This window comes from Littorina saxatilis, linkage group LG4 (genome assembly GCF_037325665.1).
Source record: "Littorina saxatilis isolate snail1 linkage group LG4, US_GU_Lsax_2.0, whole genome shotgun sequence".
In the NCBI taxonomy this organism is placed as follows: domain Eukaryota; kingdom Metazoa; phylum Mollusca; class Gastropoda; order Littorinimorpha; family Littorinidae; genus Littorina; species Littorina saxatilis.
The window spans coordinates 40,033,382-40,056,361 of record NC_090248.1 but is presented as its reverse complement, the minus strand read 5'-3'; the positions used below and the strand labels follow the sequence as shown (position 1 = coordinate 40,056,361).

Here is a 22,980-nt window from a genome sequence, read left to right as displayed (position 1 = left end):
TCACTGCATACAGAGCAATATGATGTGATTCACAGGCTTGACTTGGAGTTCCTGGGGGCACTGTCGATTATAAGATTAAAGCCGCATTTGGCACACAAAAAAAAAAAAGTGTGGTTACGGTAACATAGCCAAAAAAAATAGGGTAGGAAGGTAGGCAATCACTTTTTTTTTTTAAACTTTTTTTCTAATGTGTAAAAATCAAACCTACTTGACAGGGAAATAAGTGTGCGACACGAACGCTTTCGCTTTAATTGCGTTCTCTGCACTCGTTTTCTTGGTTTTTTTTGTTTTGACAAATGTAATAAAAAGTTATAGGGTCGGCCCCTAAAAATAGGGTAGGTCGGATTACCGTAACCACACCTTTTTTTTTAAGGCCTTATGTGACATGTAGCGCATAACTTTACAAAGTACTCTGTGCCCCAAACTCCCAGTCCAACCAAAATAATTCTCTTCCACAACAACAGCGGAAACACCTGGTAATGCCAAAGGGTAAGATCAGCCAAGAACAGGGCGGTGCTGCTTGGACAGGTGGTAGCTCTTCACCCCACGACACGCATCAACCCATGTTCTTCTGCTAAACAGGTAATGCGTTCAGGCGCATGACATGGCGGTAGGGTTACAGTAAGTTACCCCTAGAGACTGACTGCAAATGCAATGCTGTGGATCATTATCACTGTGGCGGATTGGCGCTGATGTGATGCGTGTGTGTGTGCCTGTGTTTGTCTGTATGGTGTTCAAAAGAGAGAGAAGGAGAGAGAGAGAGAAGGAGAGAGAGAGAGGGGGGAGAGAGAGAGGGGAGAGAGAGAGAGAGGGGGAGAGAGAGAAAGGGGGAGAGAGAGAGAGAGAGAGAGGGGGAGAGAGAGAGAGGGGGAGAGAGAGAGAGGGGGAGAGAGAGAGAGGGGGGAGAGAGAGAGAGGGGGGGAGAGAGAGAGGGGGAGAGAGAGAGAGAGGGGGAGAGAGAGAGAGAGAGAGGGGGGAGAGAGAGAGAGGGGGGGAGAGAGAGAGAGGGGGAGAGAGAGAGAGAAAGAGAGGGGGAGAGAGAGAGAGGGGGAGAGAGAGAGAGGGAGGGGGGGAGGGGGGGAGAGAGAGAGAGGGAGGGGGGGAGAGAGAGAGGGGAAGAAAGAGAGAGAGTTAAAATCTTTGTATTTGAGTTTTGACCTTATGTATTTTAAGTTAGAACCATTTTTCATAAACTGCAGCACATAAAAACACAGATGGTGACAACAATTCTTCAGTCACCCCAAACTGATGATGAAGAGCAAGACAGGTATTGGTAAAGTTGTGTTGAACTTTAAGTAGTCATGAAGTTGATGACAGCAGATCTCTGAAGATGCATGACGACAGAACAATTAAGACCAACAGTCACTGATTGACACTGAAAAAGGTCTATGGTGATGACAACAACAATAATGATGCTCCATCAACACAACAACAATGCCATCACTTACCACGTTACCCTAAAAAAGTAAAACGCAATTTAAACAAAAATTACCATGACAGCAAAATCAATCAGTACAGACAATGACCCTTAACTTGAGGTTAATAACTTGTGCACCCCATGACTAAATCAGTTGCAGTGTAAAGGGAAAGAACAGTACAACTACAAGTTTGACAAAATCAATACATGTCTGCCAAGGCCCGGTCTCCCAAGAAACTTGCTGGCTGAGTGAGCAAATTTAATGCAGTAAAACACTGGCCCCCACAATCAGTGCATGCCTATGGATGAGAATGACTCATCTTGTAGAACTTTGTAATCCCTTGTCTCAACCCTTAATCTCCTCTCACTCTCATTTGCCCCCATTTTTGTGTTGACATTTTCTTACAGTAAGGTTACACCGTGTCAAGAATGCAGATTAATCAGTCTATCATCTCTGACTTACACATAGATCTGTAAACGTAGACGAATGTAATTGAGGTTTCACTCCGTAAAATAAGTTATACAAAAATGTTATCTTTAATAATTTGTTGAACGTTTCTCCAAGTTACTTAAAAGAACAATTAAAATTAAAACTTTTATTTTACTCACATTTAAATTAATGCATAAACAATACACTCATTGTAAAGTTAACAATTCCATTGCCAAAGGCACACTATAGAAGTTTAGAACTTGATCTAACTCCAAGCTACTGTACATCGTAATTCGTACTACATGTTAATTGTTATACAATGTATACATGTGCACAATGTACAATAATCATATTGTATTCAGTACATGATTTTGGAGCCATTCCATGGACAGTGTTTTTCACAAAATTACGATGTCCTATTGAAATTTCTGAAAGCGGTCAAATGTCCTATTGATGCTGAAGAGCTCAGGACATTTGGTCAAAACTTGACTAAATGTAAAAAGCAACAAAAACGTTCAGCACTCTTTTTTTGATTGTCTCACAAACTGCAAGATTTGACTAGAAAATGAAATACTAAGAAAAAAAAGTCCGTTTCAACACAGATTCGACAAAACAGTATGGTTTCTTGGATGTCAAGGTCTTACCAACCAAACAGGGTCGGCCATGAATAGTTAAAAGACCGTTTCTGCGAATTTCCTGCTGTGCCGACACAATGTCCTGTACAAATGACAACACTTCTCTACAGGTTCGTAGTTGTGTCAGTTTCAGCGGCGATACTGTTATTGGCACTGTCATTTTCAAGAATGACGCTCGGCGTGTTTTCACCTGTTTGACCCAAACGTAGCACAGGATGCTGTTGAAAGACAAAGGTGTTCAGCTTTTGTCGATCTTTGGGAGTCCTAAGTTTTATTTCAGTGTCATAATTCAATGCGCTTCTTCAAAATGTCTCGAACTGAAACCAAAAACAGACGTAAGACTTGTAATTAGTTGGAGTTGTCTCCCGTACTCCTAACTTTAGTGTGCTGCAGAAGGGTGTTCCCAAACGGCTCATGTCACAAACGGTTCGGAATTCCCAAAAAAGCAAGATCCACACTGCACAACTTCAGTGCACCTAGGTACGCGAGAGTGCTCGGTCGCGTTTTTAAAATGTGTGTATCTTGAAGGAAAAATATCGCGCTGTCCGAAGGAATGGAGTTCTTATCGGACAATGACAGCGCTCAGTTCAAAACGATAGGACATCTGACCGCCATGCGGCTATGAGAATCGGACATTTGAACCTTTTAACCGGTCTATGTCCGATGTCCGACGCCTAACGACATCCCTGATCATACATATCAAACTTTCAAAGACAAACTGACACCAACTACAAAGTAACAAAGTACACAAAGAGATTCATTCTTCCCTTTTTTTTCTTATAGTATACCAACCTTCAGTTCTGCCTGTGTAACTTTGAGCTGTTCATTCAGCAGGTTGCACTTGGCGGCCTCCTCTTTCCTGAGTGAGCGCTCTTTCTTCAGCTCTGGGCTCCAGAAAGTTTTAATACTGTTCATGCTTGATCCTAACTTGTCCCTGGCTACGTCAACTTCTTTCTGCAGTTTGGCGCACTCTTGGTGCAGCTCTGTTACCTGACACTGCAGCTCGAAAATGAAATTGTTTCTGTAGTCCTGAGGCGAGGGAGTGGATTGAATGTAAGCAGGAATCGGTCCGTAGTTAACCTCACCACTGCGGTCCGATGACCGTGACCGCGGCACAGAGCTTTGTTCACGCTCCAACGACCGTGCACCCATATGTGGGTATTCTCTGTCGAGAGAGCGATCTCTGTTGTAAGTCCTTGCACTACGCTCTCTTTGATTGTCTGCAATGGCCATGGATAACTGCATGCGGTCTAAATGTCTGTCTAAGGATCGTTCTGTAGAGTACACGGCGTCACGCTCTATTCGATCGACCGATCTGTCGCGAAGTGCGGTTGTGGATAAACTGCTGGCGCTGTTGGCGCGCCCATGATGACCGTGACTGAGGTGGCTTCGATGTGTGGGACTTAGGGCAGTTTTGGGGGGACCTTGGCTGGATAACTGACGAGGGATGGACAAACTCTCCAGGTACGTGCGTTGTCCCCCTCCGTAAGTAGCATTGAAGGATTGCAGGTGTTCCATGGGCAGATTCAGAGGACTGGCCATGCTTGACCGGCCACTGTCCTCCATGCCAGACATCCCTGAGATACCACCATCAGACCCAGCGCGACTGCGCCTTTCTAAGGAACTGGGTTTGCTTCCATTCCCACTCATGCTGCCCCCTGACAGTGACGATCTGGACCCATATCTAGAGGTGGAGGTTCCAGCGTGATGTTCAGGACTGGCCGCTGGGTGGGCACCGTGACCCCCTCCATTCATTGTGCCGGTCCCGACACCCCCACCCTCCGAGTCAAGTCTGTTACGACTCGAGGACCGACTTTTGAACATCTTCTTCAGCTTAAATTCCGGCATTGGAGATGTTGGTTATTCGAAAACACGATGCACAATTTCATATATTAAAAAGCTCGGTAAATCAGGCCGCTAAATGCATCCCACAGTTTTTTAAGTCATGGTGCCATTAGTTCAGTGGCTGTCTCGCAGAGAACTCACTTGCTGCCACACCATTTTTGGTGTAAACACACAGCATCCGCAGACTCATCATCTTGCAACCTCTTCGGTGCCAGACAATCACCTCGCGATAAAAGCTATCGGACGAAATATACAAAGAAATAGTTTTCAAAAACGAAAGTTAATCACTTTCCCAGTCGCAAAATACAACGCAGGTTACCAAATTTGACCGCCCTCAACTTGCTGCCTCCGTCCTCGAGCAGACATCCATTAGCATCCTCACTGCGACATCTATTTCCGGTTCGACGATCGCAGCAACTTCCGGTGAAAGCAGAAGAAGAAGTTTTGATGGAAAAACGCCTGGAAAACCCAACTTTGCGACAGTTTCTGTTCATTGTTTCAGATACGATGAATCTATTTAGAGCAATCGAATCTGCTTGATAAGTGCAAACCCAGTTTCTTACGTTCTTTTGCAATTAGACGAATCGCAAGTCTCTTGACACCTCTTCATTATGACTGGAATCGCGGGAATTTTGAAACAGTTTACTAGGAAAGATAGCTGGGTCAGTGGGTGAGATGTTGATAAATTATTACTCTCGCATTGAAAACGGTTGACGATACAGAGATGAATACAATGGAGAAAGGAAAGAATATGTTTGGACAGGTAAAATATTTGGCTTTTTAGATCTCTGTTTTTTTTAACATGTTGCTTGGATGATCGATTGGTGGTGGTTCTGTTTGAGTTTAGTATCGCTGATGGGGTCTATGTCGACCAAAAGAGTGGGATTCCCTGAAGGTGGACTTCCTGTAGGGGGATTCCCTGTATACAGGGAATCCCTCTGGTGGGAGTTCCTGTAGCCGTTTCGCCGATCTCGCTGAAAGTCACGTGATGCTTAGCGACATCGGAAGAATTTGATGTTTTTCGATCTTTTTGGGTATTTCTTAAAACAATTCGAGTATGGTTTGCAATTTTGATTTAAGAAAAGTTTAAAACTATAACTAAATGAAAGAAAACGCAGCTAAAATAAATTACTCGTTATAACGACATACTGCACACGAATTCAGGAATTCTAACAGCAACACAGTAACAGATTTTCCTGTGGAACTGCCATTGTGGAACACTGGAAGGGGAAGTAACTCAAATCGGTTTACGGCAGTCACGCGCTTGGCACGAGATCGACCGGTATCCTACTCCCCTACAGGAACTACACCTTGTGGGATTCCCTGTAGTGCCTTGTGGGATTCCCTGTATACAGGGAATACCACTACAGGGAATCCCACTCTTTTGGTCAACATAGACCCCATCAGCTTTAGTATCAGTCAGTCAGTACCACTACAGTGACAATGTAGTTGAACTTCAAGTTAAAGGAAGGTTTGATCATTGATCAGTTAATTGGACGGGCGCTGTGGCGGGGTGGTAAGACGTCGGCCTCTTAATCGGAAGGTCGAGGGTTCGAATCCTGGCCGCCGCCGCCTGGTGGGTTAAGTGTGGAGATTTTTCCGATCTCCCAGGTCAACTATGTGCAGACCTGCTAGTGGCTTATCCCCCTTCGTGTGTACACGCAAGCACAAGACTAAGTGCGCACGGAAAAGATCCTGTAATCCATGTCCGAGTTCGGTGGGTTATAGAAACACGAAAATACCCAGCATGCTTCCTCCAAAAGTGGCGTATGGCTGCCTTAAGTTAATGGCGGGGTAAAAACGGTCATACACGTAAAATTCCACTCGTGCAAAAACACGAGTGTACGTGGGAGTTTCAGCCCACGAACGCAGAAGAAGAAGACGATCAGTTAATTATACTTTTATAGTCATATTTCTTGATTGTGATGCAGGAGGAGTTCAGTGCAGAGGAGCAGGAGGCAGTCCAACAAGCTCTGCGACAGAGGCTGGGACCTGAATTCATCAGTCAACGCGTAGGGGCTGGTGGTCTCAAGGTAAGCAAGTTTTGAGTAGAGATCAGACTAGATTTATTTTAATTGAGCACTGGAGCGGTGTCAACTGTCATCCCAACCTGCTGTATCCCAGTCTGCCGCAATGCCTAGTTATAAAATATAAATGATAATGTGTTTGTGACACTGACACTGACAGATAGACAGTGAGACTTGAGAGACGGGCAGACAGACACTTACTCACAATTCTACCCAATATTGACGGACTGTGTGATGATATCTTCTGCTATGATCTGTTGAGACAGTGATATCAAAATCTAGACCAGAGGTCGAGATTTTGATATCACTGTCGAAACAGACCAATAGCAGAAGATACCATCACACAGTCAGTCAATGTTAGATATATTGCTAATTCTCTGGACATTTTGTATTTACTGTAAAGAAATTACAAAAGTATTTGTCTCAGTTTGGGCTGTTCCATATCCCTCCCTCTGATTATTATTCCGTTTTGTTTACTCTTTTCTTGTACTTTTCAGTTTTTTTAAAATGTCTTTTCTTTCAAAAAGTCTCTAGTCACTTGCTCAACTAAATTCTGGGATAATTACATTTTCATATTTGTTTGTTTTTAAATTTAGGTGTTTTTGTTTTTGAAGTGGAGAAGCAATAAAGAGGTTGATATCGACGGAAATGTCGTCGATATCACTTTTGCACTGAGCTCAGTTTTGCCCAATTGACCAATGGAAATCCATGTAACATATGAAATAGCAATATTCGCATCTACAGCAGGACACATCATGCTTACACTTACAATTATATATAACGCAAAAATGGAATAGTACTGAAAGAGACAGACAGTATGACGGACACTTGGGCACAAGGCACATCATGCCTGCAAGTACAAGTAATCACGTATTACATTTTCAACGTGAAAATTCAGTTTGATCAGTGCAATAATTGGTCACAGTGCCAAACCAGCAAACGGTTTGTCTGCTGTTATTCTGAATAATATTGTTAATTTTTTCAGATTAAAATTATAACTTAATATAATCCTAGCGACCATTTAGAAAATCTTCACGCGTCTAGCGGTGTCACGCGGTGCGCTGAAACAGAGAGTCTGCTATCTCTTCCTCCCCTCTCCCAGCCCAGCTTCGAAATGGTCCATAGACTATATAAGTAAAACTAAAAAAGTGAAAGTTGAAACTCTGCAGCAGTTTTCTTTCACTGTTCTTGCATTGTGTTTTTATCGTTCTTCATTGCTCTTTAAGTTTAACACAACACTGCTTCTGTGCTTGCAGCTTGCGTACATTGAAGGCTGGCGACTGATTGCTGTTGCCAATGAAACCTTTGGCTTCAATGGATGGTCACATTCTGTTTCCCAACAGACAGTTGGCACGTTCGCTTTCACTTTCAGATACTTAAAACTGTCAATCTTCAGTAGACATTTTGTTAATTAAATTTGGGGTAATAAGAAATGTGAAGACGTAGAAATTAGAAAGATTTTGTCAACAGTCAAGAGTAACTCATGTTCAAGATGGTGTGGGGAGAACTTTGTTATAATATTAAAGATTTTGTTTCTGCCGATGGTATGTGCAATATGGAGAGGGAAAGATGGGGTGGTTACACCACAGAGATAACTCAACAAGCAAACATATTTCAAAAATAGGGTTGGGTGGGTGTGTTTTCATAATTAATTGTTAAGATAATAATATATCTGAAGCTATTATCCTAGTCCTACTCAATATAATTATGTATACATATAATATGTTAAATAAAGGAATCGAAATTTTAAAATCTGCTGATGATAAATTTGGTGTTTTCTTTTTTTCAGACTTTGTGGACCATATCAATGGGAAATTCTATGTTGGAGTTAGTGCCCTTGTCAAAATTCAACTGAAGGTGAGGATAAAAAACCATCAAAAATGAAAATAGTTATGAGCACAACTTGTTTGTAGAATGTAACTGGGACAGGAAAAAATGGATTGTTTTGAAAAAATGAGAGTTTATAAAATTGTTAATTTAAGCTTGGTTATCAATATCATGTGGGTTTTTCCTCCAGTTCAAGTAGGCCTAAAGCATAAGACGTGCTTTGTGCTTGTGTATGAAACTAGAACTCGCTTTTTCAACAACAAAATATTAGCAAATGTACTGATTCAGCGTTTACCTGCTTTGAAGGTTACACTGGTTATATGATAATGTTTTGTAATGGCCCCCCCCCCCCCACACACACACCCCTCCTTTTTTTGTTACCCCCACCCCCCAAAAAGTCTGGTCTCACGAGAGGGAAATGAAAATAAGTTTCCAGATGTACTGCACAGAGTTCTGAGAGAAAAAAAGGGGGGGGGAGGGTCAGACCTGCCTATCCTTACGACTTGGGCGTAATTTACTACGATTTTTATTCCAAACTACGCCACTACGCTTTCCGCGATAGAAATACAATTTTTACGAAACCGAAAGTACGATTTTTCGCATTTCGTCCCGATATAAATCTGATCTGTATTTTTGCGAGCGCCGAGCTTTGCGAGCGCACATGCGCGATGCGCATTTTTGGTCTGTTCACATTATATATATGCAAGCAAGGTAGACGACGTCTTTCGTCTTTTGCAGTGCAATGAAGCGGTGCGCGAAAAATCCGCATGAGACGGACGAAGAGTCTTGTTAACCCGTGATTTGTAAAAATGTAAAAATTGTTGCAAATCACGGGGGGCGACCCGCGATTTGTAAAAACATTTTTACAAATCGCGGGGGGCGCCTCGCGATTTGTAACAATTTTTTACAAATCGCGGGGCGCGCCCCGTGATTTGTAACAATTTTTACAAATCACGTTTTTGCGCCCGATATTTTCTTGTCATCTCCAAAGTCAAGGGACAAAAACGAAATCCCTTGACTTTTGGGGTAGCGCGACTGTTAATTTTAAGATATTTTTTTTCATTTTTTTTTTCATTACTAGGATTTCCCATTGTTGGGAAATTCCGGCCCCTTCCTCCCAGTGGAAAGCTAGCAGTGACAGTCACACTACCCCAAAGGCAAAGGATCTATTAGTCCCGTTTCGCCGTTATCCCAATTCGCCCCCATCCCATTTTGGCGACATTTCTCAGTGTCATGTTACCACCATATCATGTACCATTAGCTCCACATCCCATTTTGGCGCAATACCGTTTCGCCGTTAGCCTATTTCGCCCCCATTCCATTTTCGCGACATTTTACAGGCCAAGTGTCATGTTACCACCATGTCATGTACCATTAGCTCCACATCCCATTTTGGCGCAATCCCGTTTCGCCGTTATCCCATTTTGCCCCCATCCCATTTTCGCGACATTTCACAGGCCAAGTGTCATTTTACCACCGTGTCATACCGCTAGCGCCACATTCCATTTTGTCGCCATGCCGTTTTGCCGTCATCCCATTTCGCCGCCATCCCTATTTCGCGACATTTTGGATTGTGGCAAAATTGGGATTTGGCGAAAACGGAATGTCTTCCTAGTTGAATAACGCAGTATAGTAGTATAGTGAGGCTTGGCAAGAAGAATAAATAAAAAATGGGATGGCGGCCAAATGGGATGGTGTCAAAATGGGATGTCGCGCTATTGTTATGACACGGTAGTAAAAATTACTGACGCTTGGCTTCTGAAATGTCGCGACAATGGGATAGGGGCGAAATGTAATGCGGTGAAACGGCATGGCGGCCAAATGGGATATGGTGTCATAATGGGATGTCGCGCTATTGTTATGACATGTTAGTAAAACTGACGCTTGGCTTGTGAAATGTCGCGAAAATGGGATGGGGCAAAACATGGGACGGCGGCAAAATGGGATTGCACCAAAATGGGATGTGGAACTAAAACCACCCCCACCACTCAGCGTGGAGGCTCTAAACAAGAAAAATAATAATAATAAAAGGCATGCATTACTTTGTGGAATGCGATATTTTTCCATTTTTACAAATCGCGGTTTTATGTTCGACGTGATTTGTAAAATATTTTTACATTTTTACAAATCACGGGTTAACAAGTCTCAGTCAGAGTCTGACAAGGAAACTGTTTTACAGTGGTGGTCCGATATCAGCGAAAATGAAGAAAGCCGCTCAACAGAAGTACAAAACAAGAGGCGAAGCCTTCAAGGCTCACGTAAGAAATCGACAAACAGTAACACAAACTCAATCACTCCGTCACACATACACACACACACAGTAAGCATAGGTGAAACTGTGCAAGAAAGCAAGACCCTGGATCTGCCAACTAGTCTCGGCCCGCTCACAATAACAATGACGGAGACTTTCAGCAATTCCTTTGCGTGACGTCCAACCCTCTTACGTCATAATGTGACGTCTTCAAATAGTTTCTATCACACACGTCAAACACTTTTGACCGAGACGTAATCTTCTTATGCGAGCTTTATCCATAGACTCGGAAATGTTAAAGTTTCTATCACACACACACACACACACGCACGCACGCACGCACGCACGCACAGACAGACAAAGTTTATCATCGCATAGGCTACACTTACGTGAGCCAACTAGCTACTCAGAATCTTGGCCATGGAGGACTGGGTTCTTGCGAACGTCTCAGAGTCCTGCGGTTGAGTCACTGTTACCGAGAGTGGCTAGCTCCGGCAAACACCTCTATTGAAAGGACCAAGCCACGTGTTGTGTTCGCTTTGCCACCGTGATTTTTCATGTGCACACGGAGGAAAGAATGACTGTGCGAAGCATATCGGGACAAACAACCACATCATCCTAGATCGTTCCAATCAGTGTAGTTTCCCAGAGCTGTGTTCTAGGGTCGTTTTTGACTGACTTCACAATTTGATAAAATCAATGACATTTTATTTTTGCGAAGCAACTGAATATGAACAGAAAGTGTGCAGAAGAATGTTTGTGTCCTGCAAGACTTTATGAACAACTATTTCTCCGTTGGGAGAAAAATGAGGATGTCTAGACTACAGGCAAGGCAGTGTCAAATTCTTTATTTGGGTTCTCCTTTTAGTCACACCCACCGATGGCCGTTACTTTTGGCAACGAAAAACTACTCTTTCTACCACCAGATTACTCTTTTTGGCTGGGCTCATTACTCCTTGTAATTTTTGGGGTAGGCAGGTCTGGGGGGTTCTAAAACAGATGACATGTACTTTCAGTTTGCAAATTTGAATCTGAACTGTTCAGTTTTTGTCAACTTTCTTAATCTCAAAGACTCTTTCTCATCAACAGGATGGGGCATTTCACGAAGATGTTGGCTACGGAGTGAGTGAAGGTATGCGGTCAAAGGCTCTGTCACTGGAAAAGGCCAAAAAGGAAGCGGTCACAGATGGGCTGAAACGGGCATTGAAGTAAGGCCCCCCCCCCCCCCCCCAAATGTTGGTTTAGGGTAACGTGACCCCCAAAAATAGGGTCGGTAGGTAGGCTTTTTTACTTTCTTTATTTTATGTTATTTTTTTAAAACTTTAGTTGAGTTTGAAGTCGGTTACTTCCATTAGTCTCGGTATGTTTTGCCAAATGTGCCAATTTAAAAAAAAAAAAAAATTTAGAAATGAAAAAAATAGTTTTAGGGTCGGTCTGGTTATCATTAACCAACATTTTTTGGGGGGGCCTAAGAAAAAGATACACACATGTATGCATCAGTGCAGTGATTGCGCTGGTCACGTTCAAAACTTGTATTTCTTTACAAATACGAATACTGGCTCTTGCAGAAGTCAGTCACTCTCAGACCTGGGAACCCATACGATTTCGCCGTATTTTGTACGCATGATTGTCGAGAATACGATCAGTACGGTCAGTGGGAAAAAAATACGACGAGAAAAATTCCTAGACAACTTTTCTTCACACGCCCATCCCGAAGCCGATCCAGTATTTTGTCACATGATTACAGTTTTTGTCAGTAAACATTGAAAAAAGCATTTGTTTTAAATGTATAGGTAAACTTAATTAACGGTGTGACGGACGCGCGTGAGGCATGTTTTAATCATGGATGTTCAAACGCTGTGTGGAGTACGCTCATTTTTCTGAAAATACACCAAGTTTGAGAATACTCAAAGTGCAAAACGGGTTCCCAGGTCTGCACTCTGTTGTGGCAACCAGTCAAACTAACAAATCTAACACACAGTGATTGCATTATATCATTTGTCGGGAAGTGACCGGTTTGGACTAGAATTATAAACTGGTATGTAAAACCAGTTGCTGATTTCATTTTTTAAAAATTTTCCAATTAAATACCTGACATTTCCGGTTAAGGTGATCCCTGATGTATCCATACACATAGCTGCCAACCCTCCCGGATTTTCCGGGAATCTTCCGAATTTTACAACTTCTCCCTGCTCATATTCAAGACTAAACGGTCCCCCTGGCTCCTGGATTTTGACTTCAGAAGGTTGGCAGCTATCCATACATTATCTTGGGAAAGAGAAACATTATTTTGGGAAAGAGAAAATACATGTTTTGTCAGGAGTTTGTTAAATGTAGTGTACTGTGTGACGAAATGCCTGACTTACCCTTGCATTTCGTCTTTCTCTTATGTGGTTGTCCAGAATATGTTGAGGACTACTGTCATGATTAGATTTGATCTCAAGGTTGTTTCATGTGTGTAAGAGCAATGAATAAATAATTGGATTATAAAAACAATCGAATATTTCGCAACGCAATTAGTGTTTACAATCATTGTGAGCGGATGAAACCTATCACAGGTACATTCAGGTGGAGAAATCAACCATTCCTCGTTGTAAGTTTTATTTTTCGTTTTTGTTTGATTGTGTTCTAAGGATATAGAAACAAGTACAGACGCATTGAGCAAGAAAAAAAAATCAGTATTCATAATTTTCTTAGACTCTTATAGTTTGTATTACCATTGCTGTTATTACTATATAAAATATATAGATATGTGTTTCTTGTGTGTATTTTATTGTCATCTGGTGTAGCCTTTTCCTTAAAACATTGAATTTGGAATCTTTCAGGTGCTTTGGAAACTGTCTCGGGAACTGCCTTGGTGACAAAACATACCTCAAATGTATCACACAAGCTCCTAAACCAGTGAGTCTCAAACACAGTGGTACCCCTGTTTTAAAACCACCCCAAATCGGAGGAAATCTGGTCTTGAAAGGGAGGTGGTCTTAAAATGGAGGTCAATTTATAGAGCTTATGAACAAGTCTGAGAAGGCAAGGTCATAAATGGCGGTCAGTCTCAAAAGATTACATAAGGACAGCCGTTGAAAATATGAGTAACTGAGCGCTCAAACACAAGTCAAGGGCTTATTTTAAGGTATTCCTGGTGTGTGGTGACATAAATCAAAACCCCAACCTGAAATGTTTAGCTTATTTGGCTATTTGAGTCCTGTTTTTGGTCATGGTTGTCCCTTTAAATCAAGGGTTCTTAAAAGAGGAGTTCCACTGTAGTAACACTAACAGTGAAACACATAACATAAGGAATCGCCTGTGTTTATGTCCAAATAAATCATACTCTGATTGTGGTGTTCCCGATAAGAACTTATTTTTGTCAAAGACAGGAGGCATTTACACATTTTTTTGGACAAAAGATGACCCCCTTTGGTTCCAGCCACCCGCCATATACAAGGTCACAGACATGCGTCGTGAAATACTGGATGAAAAGGCGGCTGGTGCGCGGCGAACAACTCGAAGCCGGCGACAAGCTGTTCACCACACTCCCCTGGTATCACGAACCATGCAAATGTCTTTGGCAGCACACGCAGAGACTCCTGCGGCTGAGGAGCAAAATCCTCCAGTGTCTAAGATTGAGAATGGAGGAGGAGGTGCCTTGGTACCGGAACCAGAGGTGAATGGTAAGAAATGGGGCAGTGCTCGCTGTAGGCAAGGCAAGGCGAAGAATTTATTAAAGGACTCCCATGGGGGTACATGAAAAAACAAAACAAAAATACAAGAACAAGAAAGAAATGCAAACTGTTTTAACATTCATATAATACTGAGAAGATGTAATGGAGGGAGTCTTATAATGGAGGGAGTCTTATAATGGAGGGAGTCTTATAATGCAGGGAGTCTTATAATGCAGGGAGTCTTATAATGCAGGGAGTCTTATAATGCAGGGAGTCATAATGGAGGGAGTCATAATGCAGGGAGTCTTATAATGCAGGGAGTCTTATAATGCAGGGAGTCATAATGCAGGGAGTCATAATGCAGGGAGTCATAATGCAGGGAGTCATAATGGAGGGAGTCATAATGGAGGGAGTCTTATAATGCAGGGAGTCTTATAATGCAGGGAGTCTTATAATGCAGGGAGTCTTATAATGCAGGGAGTCTTATAATGCAGGGAGTCTTATAATGCAGGGAGTCTTATAATGGAGGGTCTTAAAACAGAAATAGCAGGTAAACAGAATACATTTGGGAAATCTGAATCCCATGCTAATTTTTGCTGATTTTTAACATTTTCATGCTTAATCGTGAAGTTTTATTGATATCAAGCCCTCAAGTAAAAACTTGAATCCAAGATATTTTGATGACCACTACCATTATAACCACCCCAAGGGATCCCTGGTGAAGTTCTTTCCTATATAATTCCATGGGTGGGATTCTTCCGGTATATGCCGGAAATCCGGATTCAATTATGGCCTCTTTTTGTGTGTGTGTGTGTGTGTGTGTGTGTGTGGTGTGTGTGTGGTGTCTGTGTGTGTGCGTGCATGTGTGTGTGTGCGTGTGTGTGTGTGCGTGCGTGCGTGCGTGTGTGTGTGTGTGTGTGTGTGTGTGTGTGTGTGTGTGTTCAGGATTCATGACATTGTTCAGTCCCACCCATGTAATTCATCTTTCAAGAATGACCACCTGTCAATAAGAACCACTTTTTCTTTGGTCGTTATAGGCAGGTCCCACTGTAGCAGTTACTTTGCTGGTTGCTATTTCTTAGTGTCCACGCTGTTTAGTTCCAGGTGCAGAGATAATTGAAAGTGAGCAGATGCCACTGGAGCCAAGAAACACTGACAGTGAACAACAAAAATCAGCCTCCACTTCGAGGCCATCTACACCTGAGCCAGCCATATCAAACGACAGGTGAGCCTACAAATGACGGAAAATCCCAAAACAGATAGGCTGCTAACGTTCATTGCTTCGTCAGTGTCTTGCCAGTTAGGTTCTAGGAAAATGTTGCGATAAATTCATTATCTGTATCAAAAGTGTTTGTCTGTCTGTACACCCCCCGCGGGTTAGGGGGAGTCCCATATTGGTTGGGACGAGAAAGAATTTACCCGATGCTACCCAGCATGTCGTAAGAGGCGACTAACGGTTCTGTTTCTCCTTTTACCCTTGTTAAGTGTTTCTTGTATAGAATATAGTCAATGTTTGTAAAGATTTTAGTCAAGCAGTATGTAAGAAATGTTAAGTCCTTTGTACTGGAAACTTGCATTCTCCCAGTAAGGTCATATATTGTACTACGTTGCAAGCCCCTGGAGCAATTTTTTGATTAGTGCTTTTGTGAACAAGAAACAATTAACAAGTGGCTCTATCCCATCTCCCCCCTTTCCCCTATCCCATCTCCCCCCTTTCCCCGTCGCGATATAACCTTGAATGGTTGAAAACGACGTTAAACACCAAATAAAGAGAGAAAGAAAGAAAGTCTGTCTGTCCACAAGACCCCAAAGTCAAAGTACAGTAAATGTAACATTTGTTTGTGGTCATAAATTAAACGTTCCAATAACCTGGCATTTTGTTTTTGAAATTAGAATTAAAGCCCGAGCTTCCTTATAGCCGTGTTCCCAGGTTACAAGAAATTTACCCCAATCAGAACCGACGGTACCAGTCGTATCGCTGAAACTTTTACACAAGAAGACTTGGGGCTTAAAGTCTTTTTGTGTGCATCAAAAGTTTCAGTGAAAGGATTCCTTCTCACGTTTCACCTCATATAAATTTCTCGTTCCTTGGGAATACAGCTTTAAGATTGCTCGGGCTTTATGCAGCAGATGACTGGAAATTCAAAAACAGATACACTGCCAACGTTCCAAAATTCAGAATAAAAAAACAAGAACGGTATGCTATTGGAACGGTTGATTGATGACGAAACAAAACGTAATGTCACGTAATGTGAATGTAACGTTTTGTTTTGTCACGAATGAAACGTTCCAATAACATACCATTCTTGCTTTTTGACAGCAATTTTTCTTCTTCTTCTTCTGCGTTCGTGGGCTGAAACTCCCACGTACACTCATGTGGGTTTTTTTTGCACGAGTGGAATTTTACGTGTATGACCGTTTTTTACCCCGCCATTTAGGCAGCCATACGCCGTTTTCGGAGGAAGCATGCTGGGTATTTTCGTGTTTCTATAACCCACCGAACTCTGACATGGATTACAGGATCTTTTTCGTGCGCACTTGGTCTTGTGCTTGCGTGTACACACGGGGGTGTTCGGACACCGAGGAGAGTGCACACAAAGTTGACTCTGAGAAATAAATCTCTCGCCGAACGTGGGGACGAACTCACGCTGACAGCGGCCAACTGGATACAAATCCAGCGCGCTACCGACTGAGCTACATCCCCGCCCCTGACAGCAATTGACTAAGCCCCTGTCTGATACGTAAATGTATTCAGACATGTTTGGATTTGATGTGGTGGACACTTTATTGTTTATTTGTTGATTTTGCAGCAAGATTTTGTCTTAAGAACTGTTACAATACTCGAAGTCGTTGAAAATGTTATAGGAATAGTGATGATTTGAGAGCTTTCATCTGTCCGGTAGTGTCTGCCCATGAACAGGTCTAAGCCATGTTGAAATGATGAATCAATTAATTGAGTTAATTTTAGATGAATATCCAAAGTAAAATCAAAGACACTGAACGATTGAGAATTATTTATTTTTACTATAGAGTGGAATCTTTGTTTTAAGACCCTAGTTTTCAGATTTTCTGTTCATAATATCTGTAAATTCACTTCTATTTTAAGAATCTTTCCCTTTTAAAAAAACCCAATTTTCTCAGATTTTTGGAGATTGTATTGTGTGCACAATTGATCTCGTCGGATATAGCTGGCAGCTGAGTTGTTAAGTTCAGGAAATAGTGTTTCGCTAAACCCAACTACTGAACACAGGTACTAATATTATCTGCTGGTGTCCTTTGTTCAGCAAAACACACTCAGCTGAGGAACTGCAGCGACGGGAACGCTTGCGAAGAAAACAGCAAAGACAACAGGAGTTTCTGCGTGCAAGGATGCAGGACCGGGAGTCGTTTCAAGGCAAAGGTATCAGCTGATACAGTGGCCACCCCCCCCCCCCCCCCCCCCCCCCCCTTTTAAGACCCCCCCAATTTAAGACTCCCTCCTTTTTAAGACCTTGTTTTCTCAGACTCTGTTCTTAACCTCTGTAAAAGTACCCCCATTTTAAGACTCCCTCCTTTTTTAAGACTGATTTTCTCAGATTTTTGGAGGTTTTAAAAGGGGGGTTCCACTGTATTTCCTTTTGCACTTCATCTTGATTGATAACTGTTATTTTGGAGTATGTGTCTGATACTCTGTACTCATTCATTCCATATCCTTGATTACAAAAGTCCAGTTATCAGTTGATGATAGAATCGAAGGAATTCCAGTAAATAGTGAGAGATTGTGACTTGACGGGCTATGCAAAGCAATTTGTATGCTGACCAACAGAAAAATAGTGTGTGTGTGTGTGTGTGTGTGTGTGTGTGTGTGTGTGTGTGTGTGTGTGTGTGTGTGTGTGTGTGTGTGTGTGTGTGAAATGTGATACTTATCTTTATGTCCTGTTTATTTTCTGTCAACATTTTTTGCAATGAGATTGAGAAGCTCAATTTTCTTCGGAATTTTCAATCTTTCGCTGTGTCTGTTCAGCAGAAATCAGCAGCTCACCAGAAATGTCAGAAATGATACGCTGCAGCCCTCGACTTCGCAAATGCGCCAGTTGGAGCACAACGCTCCCCGATCACGGACACCCTCTCGCCACCTCAACCCCTGCCCCCGCCCACCCCACCAAAAATACCCCCTCCCTGGTACCCAGTATTGCACGAACAGCATCGCTACCTCCTGATATCAAAGACACGAATCCTGCAGTCAGGGACGCTAAGCTTGGTGCAGGCAGTACAGTTGTCGCCTTCGCTGCCGCTGTCGCGGGGGTGAGAGGAGGGGGAGACTTGCTGGGTATTGATCTGGAAGTCCTTGTGGATGAGGAGGATTTTGGTGAGTCGCTGTTTTTTCCTGTTTGTGTGAACAGTGGAACCCCCTTTTTAAGACCTCAAAAAATGTGAGAAATTCAGGTCATAAATAAAAGGGAGTCCTAAAATGGAAGTAAATTTGCAGAGGTTATCAATCAATCAATCAATCAATCAATATGAGGCTTATATCGCGCGTATTCCGTGGGTACAGTTCTAAGCGCAGGGATTTTAATTTTTTTTAATTTTTTTATTTTTTATTAAATTTTATGCAATTTATATCGCGCACATATTCAAGGCGCAGGGATTTATTTATGCCGTGTGAGATGGAATTTTTTTACAAAATACATCACGCATTCACACCGGCCAGCAGATCGCAGCCATTTCGGCGCATATCCTACTTTTCACGGCCTATTATTCCAAGTCACACGGGTATTTTGGTGGACATTTTTATCTATGCCTATACAATTTTGCCAGGAAAGACACTTTTGTCAATCGTGGGATCTTTAACGTGCACACCCCAATGTATTGTACACGAAGGGACCTCGGTTTTTTGTCTCATCCGAAAGACTAGTACTTGAACCCACCACCTAGGTTAGGAAAGGGGGGAGAAAATTGCTAACGCCCTGACCCAGGGTCGAACTCGCAACCTCTCGCTTCCGAGCGCAAGTGCGTTACCACTCGGCCACCCAGTCCTTAAACAGTTATGAACAGAAACCTGCAAAAGCAAGGTCTTGAAGGGGGGAGGTCTTATAATGGGGGTTCCACTGTATCGGTCTTTTCTAGGCCCTGGGGCTTTTGCTGTGAATTGTGAGCTTGGGATCTTAATCGTCTGCATTCGTGAACGCGGGGATGTGTGGAAGAAGGTGCACAAATTGCACAAAATCTTGAAAATAAGTTCCCTGCTGAGACTTGGGATCTTTATCGTGTGCATGCCTTCACAAGGGGGTGTTAGGACACCTGGAAGAGGCTGCACAAATTAGACTGAGAAATAAATTTCATGTAGAGGTTCAGGTCCAATAGCAACAAACTGGTTACCAAGCCAGCACGCTACCAACTGAGTTATGTCCCCGCCCCCTTTGAGAATGAGTGAGTGTGTGTGTGTGTGTGTGTGTGTGTGTGTGTGTGTGTGTGTGTGTGTGTGTGTGTGTGTGTGTGTGTGTGTGTGTGTGTGTGTGTGTGTGTGTGTGTGGTTTAATGAAGTTAACATCTAGGCATTGCAGCTCATATTCTGATTCTCTCTCAATTTTGCTTTCTTTCTTGCAGAGGAAATAGAGATCCTTAGTCAGGCTACTACCGGCGTTCATGCAGCTAACAGTAACAAGGAGAAAACGAAGAGGAGTTCTGCAGGTTAGTGTGCTACTTTCCTCTTGTTTTGCATGTTTCAGTACATGTACATGGCTGTGTATAGGTCTTTGTGTGTGGGGGGGTTGTCTGTGTCTGTGTGTGTGTGTGTGTGTATGCATGTGCAGGGTTTAGCCTGGGAGAAAAAGGCAATGGGACATTTGTCCCACTCAACCAATTTTCGATGGGACATAGTCGAAGGCAAGAAGCGCCAAAGAGGCCTGAACGCATTTTGACCAAGGATGCAAAATGGTGCAATATGGTGCCATCTGAGAATTAGCCGCTATATCGTGTTATCTGTGTGTGTGTGTGTTTAATCCGATGTAAAGTGTACATTTGGTGGCGCAGTGGTACGTAATCTCAATGCGCCCTTTGACGCACTGAAGGGAAATGTGATGGGACAATTTAAGATTTAATGCGCCAATGAAACCCTGTATGTGTCTGTTTGTGTGTGTGTTTGTGTGTGTGTGTTTAGATATTACATAAGCACTCTGTGAGTGTTTGACTTTGTTTGTGTGTGCGTGTCTTTCTCCTCTATTCATGTTTTGTCTGTTCCTTTGTTTGTTTGTTTTCTTCCTTTCTCTCCTTTGCTGATGTATGTCGATTGTCATGTTGTTCAGTCTGACTGTCTGCATTATTTTTAAGTCTTTCTCTTATTTACTGAGTTGCAACTTGCAGCTTGTTTTGTGATTGTATTTTTCTTTGTTTCATGAAACTTGTACTTATATCAAGACGCTTTTGTTTGTGTGTTTTTATTGCAGACAATGCTGACGTTGCCAAGCGAAGAAAACTAACTCATTGCCCAGCAAAGGAAAACAAGTAGTGCCGAGCATGCGAAGGCATAGACAGAATACTATTATATTGTTTGTCTGAACGTCAAATTTGAAAGTTTGTGACAGACGTCACTGGGTTTCAATTGGTGTTGGAAAACCCCACTTCAGCAAGGACCAAACCTATGCTATGCAAATTTCAAACAGCCAGCAAATCATTCTGCAGTGTGTGTGTGCGTGTGTGTGTGTGTGTGTGTCACTGTGTGTGTGTGTCACTGGGTATGTGTGTGTGTGTGTGTGTGTGTATTTGTTGTCTGCATGCTTCATTCAGTTCTTTTCATGTTGTCATACACTTCCAACTACTGTAAATGTTGTCCAAGATTTCAAGCCTTTTCACTTCAGCATATTTAGAACAGGCTACATAAGTTTATAGGGGGTCCTGATTTGGCCTATATGGTCCGCTGGACCCAAAAAGCAACAACTAACTAACTAACATAAGTTTATACGTTTGTCAGGCATTTCAGTGTTTTCACAGCACCATATATTTGTTTTGTTGTGGGCTAATTTCAAAGAGTGGCACTGACAGATTGTAAACCATCGATATATATATATAAAATATATATTTTCTACAAGTTTGATATGGAGAAGAATCCAGGTTGGCATGTGATTCTCTGCCGGGATAACTGCCGGGAAAATGTTTATTACTTAAACTACTATGAGCATGTTATATGTGTCACGAAAGGTGCAATTTTTGTGGATAATTTGTCCCAGTTAGATGACCATTTGGAAAGTTAGTGGAATGAATGTCACACAAAAATGCTTTAAAATGAAATTAAGTGTGACAATTTGTGCAATTGGCATGATATGATTATAACTGATGACAAAATATCTTGTTTTAACTCTTGCATGTATGTGTGCGTCCATGCGTGTGTGTGTGTGTGTGTGTGTGTGTGTGTGTGTGTGTGTGCGCGCGCAAGCCTGTTCAGCTCCCATGACACAATAGTCATGCGATCTATTAAAGTTTAAACTGCAACAGTTTCTGGCACAACTGTAACCAACCACACAGACACATACAGGACTTTTGAATCTTTAAGATCACGGAGCAAGTACATTCTCAAAAACACATCACACCCATCAGAGCTTTGTAGAAAACAAAGAGTTAGCAAAACCCGTGCAATGATCAAAATTACAAAATCTGAAAAAATCCGGTCATCAAACGGATTTCACTCTTCAGAGGCCACACGCAGAAAATCGTATCTTTAGTAGAGAGGGGGAAGTGGTGTTTCTTTTTAATGCATTGCCAAAAAACGGCTGTCACTTGGATTTCAATTTTAAATACTCACCTTACTTTTTTTTTCTGCATCAATGTTTCGCTTTGCAACTGTAGTACGAGTATAATTATTGTGTTTGAAGCACTTTGGCTCTATCGCCAAGAAATTCCTAAGACGCAAATCGTCCCAGCAGAAACATAAACAGGCCATAACCTTACAACAGCAGGATGTTTCTCCAGTTTCAGGTTGCACAATAATCACTCTGTCTCTCTGTGCATGTCTGTCTCTTATCTGTTGGCACTTCCGTAAATCTGTTTGAAGGGGTCTAAAACCGTAGGTTTCAGCTTAACACAGTGGAACCACCCCCTCCTCCTCCCCCCCTCCCACCTTTAAGACTCCCAAACATAATTATATGAGAAAATCCAGCAGGGGGTCTCTAAATGGTGGTACATGTAGAATGCAACGGTTGTCAACAGCGCTGGTCTTGAGTGTGTAGCCTATATGAAGGGGGGGCGGGGTGTCCCGCTAAAGGGGAGTTCCCAAAACCAGGCACTTTTTCGTTTCTTTCTTCCTTCCTTCCTTCTCATCACTATTGACCTGTCACCCAAGTAGGTATCTTTATTTTTCTTTAAAAAAATCTGTCTTCGAAGGGGGGAGGGAAGGTGCTGGGCAGGGGGGGGGGGGGGGGGGAAGGGGGGGGGGGGTTACAAGCTGGGATCTGGGGGGCAAAGCCCCCCTTGAAGCTGAAGAATTTTAGCTATTTTATAAACAATGTATGGCTTATCCTTGATTTGAAACATGATCAACTGGTATCAGCAGCCACTCATTATTTCTTTTAAGGTTAGTATTAAATAATGGCAATTTATCTTCACTGATATCAACTCCCGACATCATATAGTATGGTTAGAAGGAAAGACATGTCGCATTTGGTCGGGGGAGGGGCGAAGGAGGGTTCGTGCTATAACTGACAATTAACTCTTCCCCCGGCTTTACGGACAGAATTTTTTTTTTTTAAATTCAGACAGAAAATGGTTGTTTTTTTCACAGACAGAATCTTTTTTTTTTTGACATCCGAGGGGGGGGAGGTGTTCCAGAACCCCTGTAACATCCCCCCCTAATCCGCCCCAGCTGGGGGTAAAATGTACAGCTCATTTATCCCGACAATTTCCCTGAATAAAGGTATG

At 42.5% G+C, this 22,980-nt stretch overlaps 2 protein-coding genes across 5 annotated transcripts in view; one reads left to right on the top strand and one right to left on the bottom strand.

Annotated features, from left to right (window-relative positions):
- LOC138964733 (ERC protein 2-like) overlaps positions 1–4,694 on the bottom strand; it is a 65,806-nt gene extending 61,112 nt beyond the window's left edge. For both annotated transcript variants that reach the window (XM_070336767.1, XM_070336768.1), the window contains exon 1: positions 3,275–4,694. In XM_070336767.1, coding sequence (XP_070192868.1) covers positions 3,275–4,330 — 1,056 coding nt within the window. In that variant the 5' untranslated portion in view covers positions 4,331–4,694. The remainder of the gene's footprint in view (positions 1–3,274) is intronic.
- A 46-nt stretch (positions 4,695–4,740) lies between these two features.
- On the top strand, positions 4,741–21,413 carry LOC138964741 (DNA repair protein RAD52 homolog). Of its 3 annotated transcripts, none has more exons than XM_070336783.1 (12): positions 4,741–5,090; positions 6,259–6,360; positions 7,611–7,704; positions 8,144–8,211; positions 11,522–11,640; positions 13,258–13,333; positions 13,857–14,100; positions 15,196–15,316; positions 17,376–17,491; positions 18,095–18,439; positions 19,678–19,761; positions 20,517–21,413. In XM_070336783.1, the coding sequence occupies exons 1-12, from the start codon at positions 5,052–5,054 to the stop codon at positions 20,576–20,578; spliced, it is 1,470 nt and encodes a 489-aa protein (XP_070192884.1). In that variant the 5' UTR covers positions 4,741–5,051; the 3' UTR covers positions 20,579–21,413. The 3 variants fall into 3 exon arrangements, with proteins under 3 accessions (XP_070192884.1, XP_070192883.1, XP_070192882.1); XM_070336782.1 differs by having other exon boundaries at positions 15,190–15,316; positions 18,098–18,439; XM_070336781.1 differs by having other exon boundaries at positions 15,190–15,316.
- Positions 21,414–22,980: the final 1,567 nt, after the last annotated feature.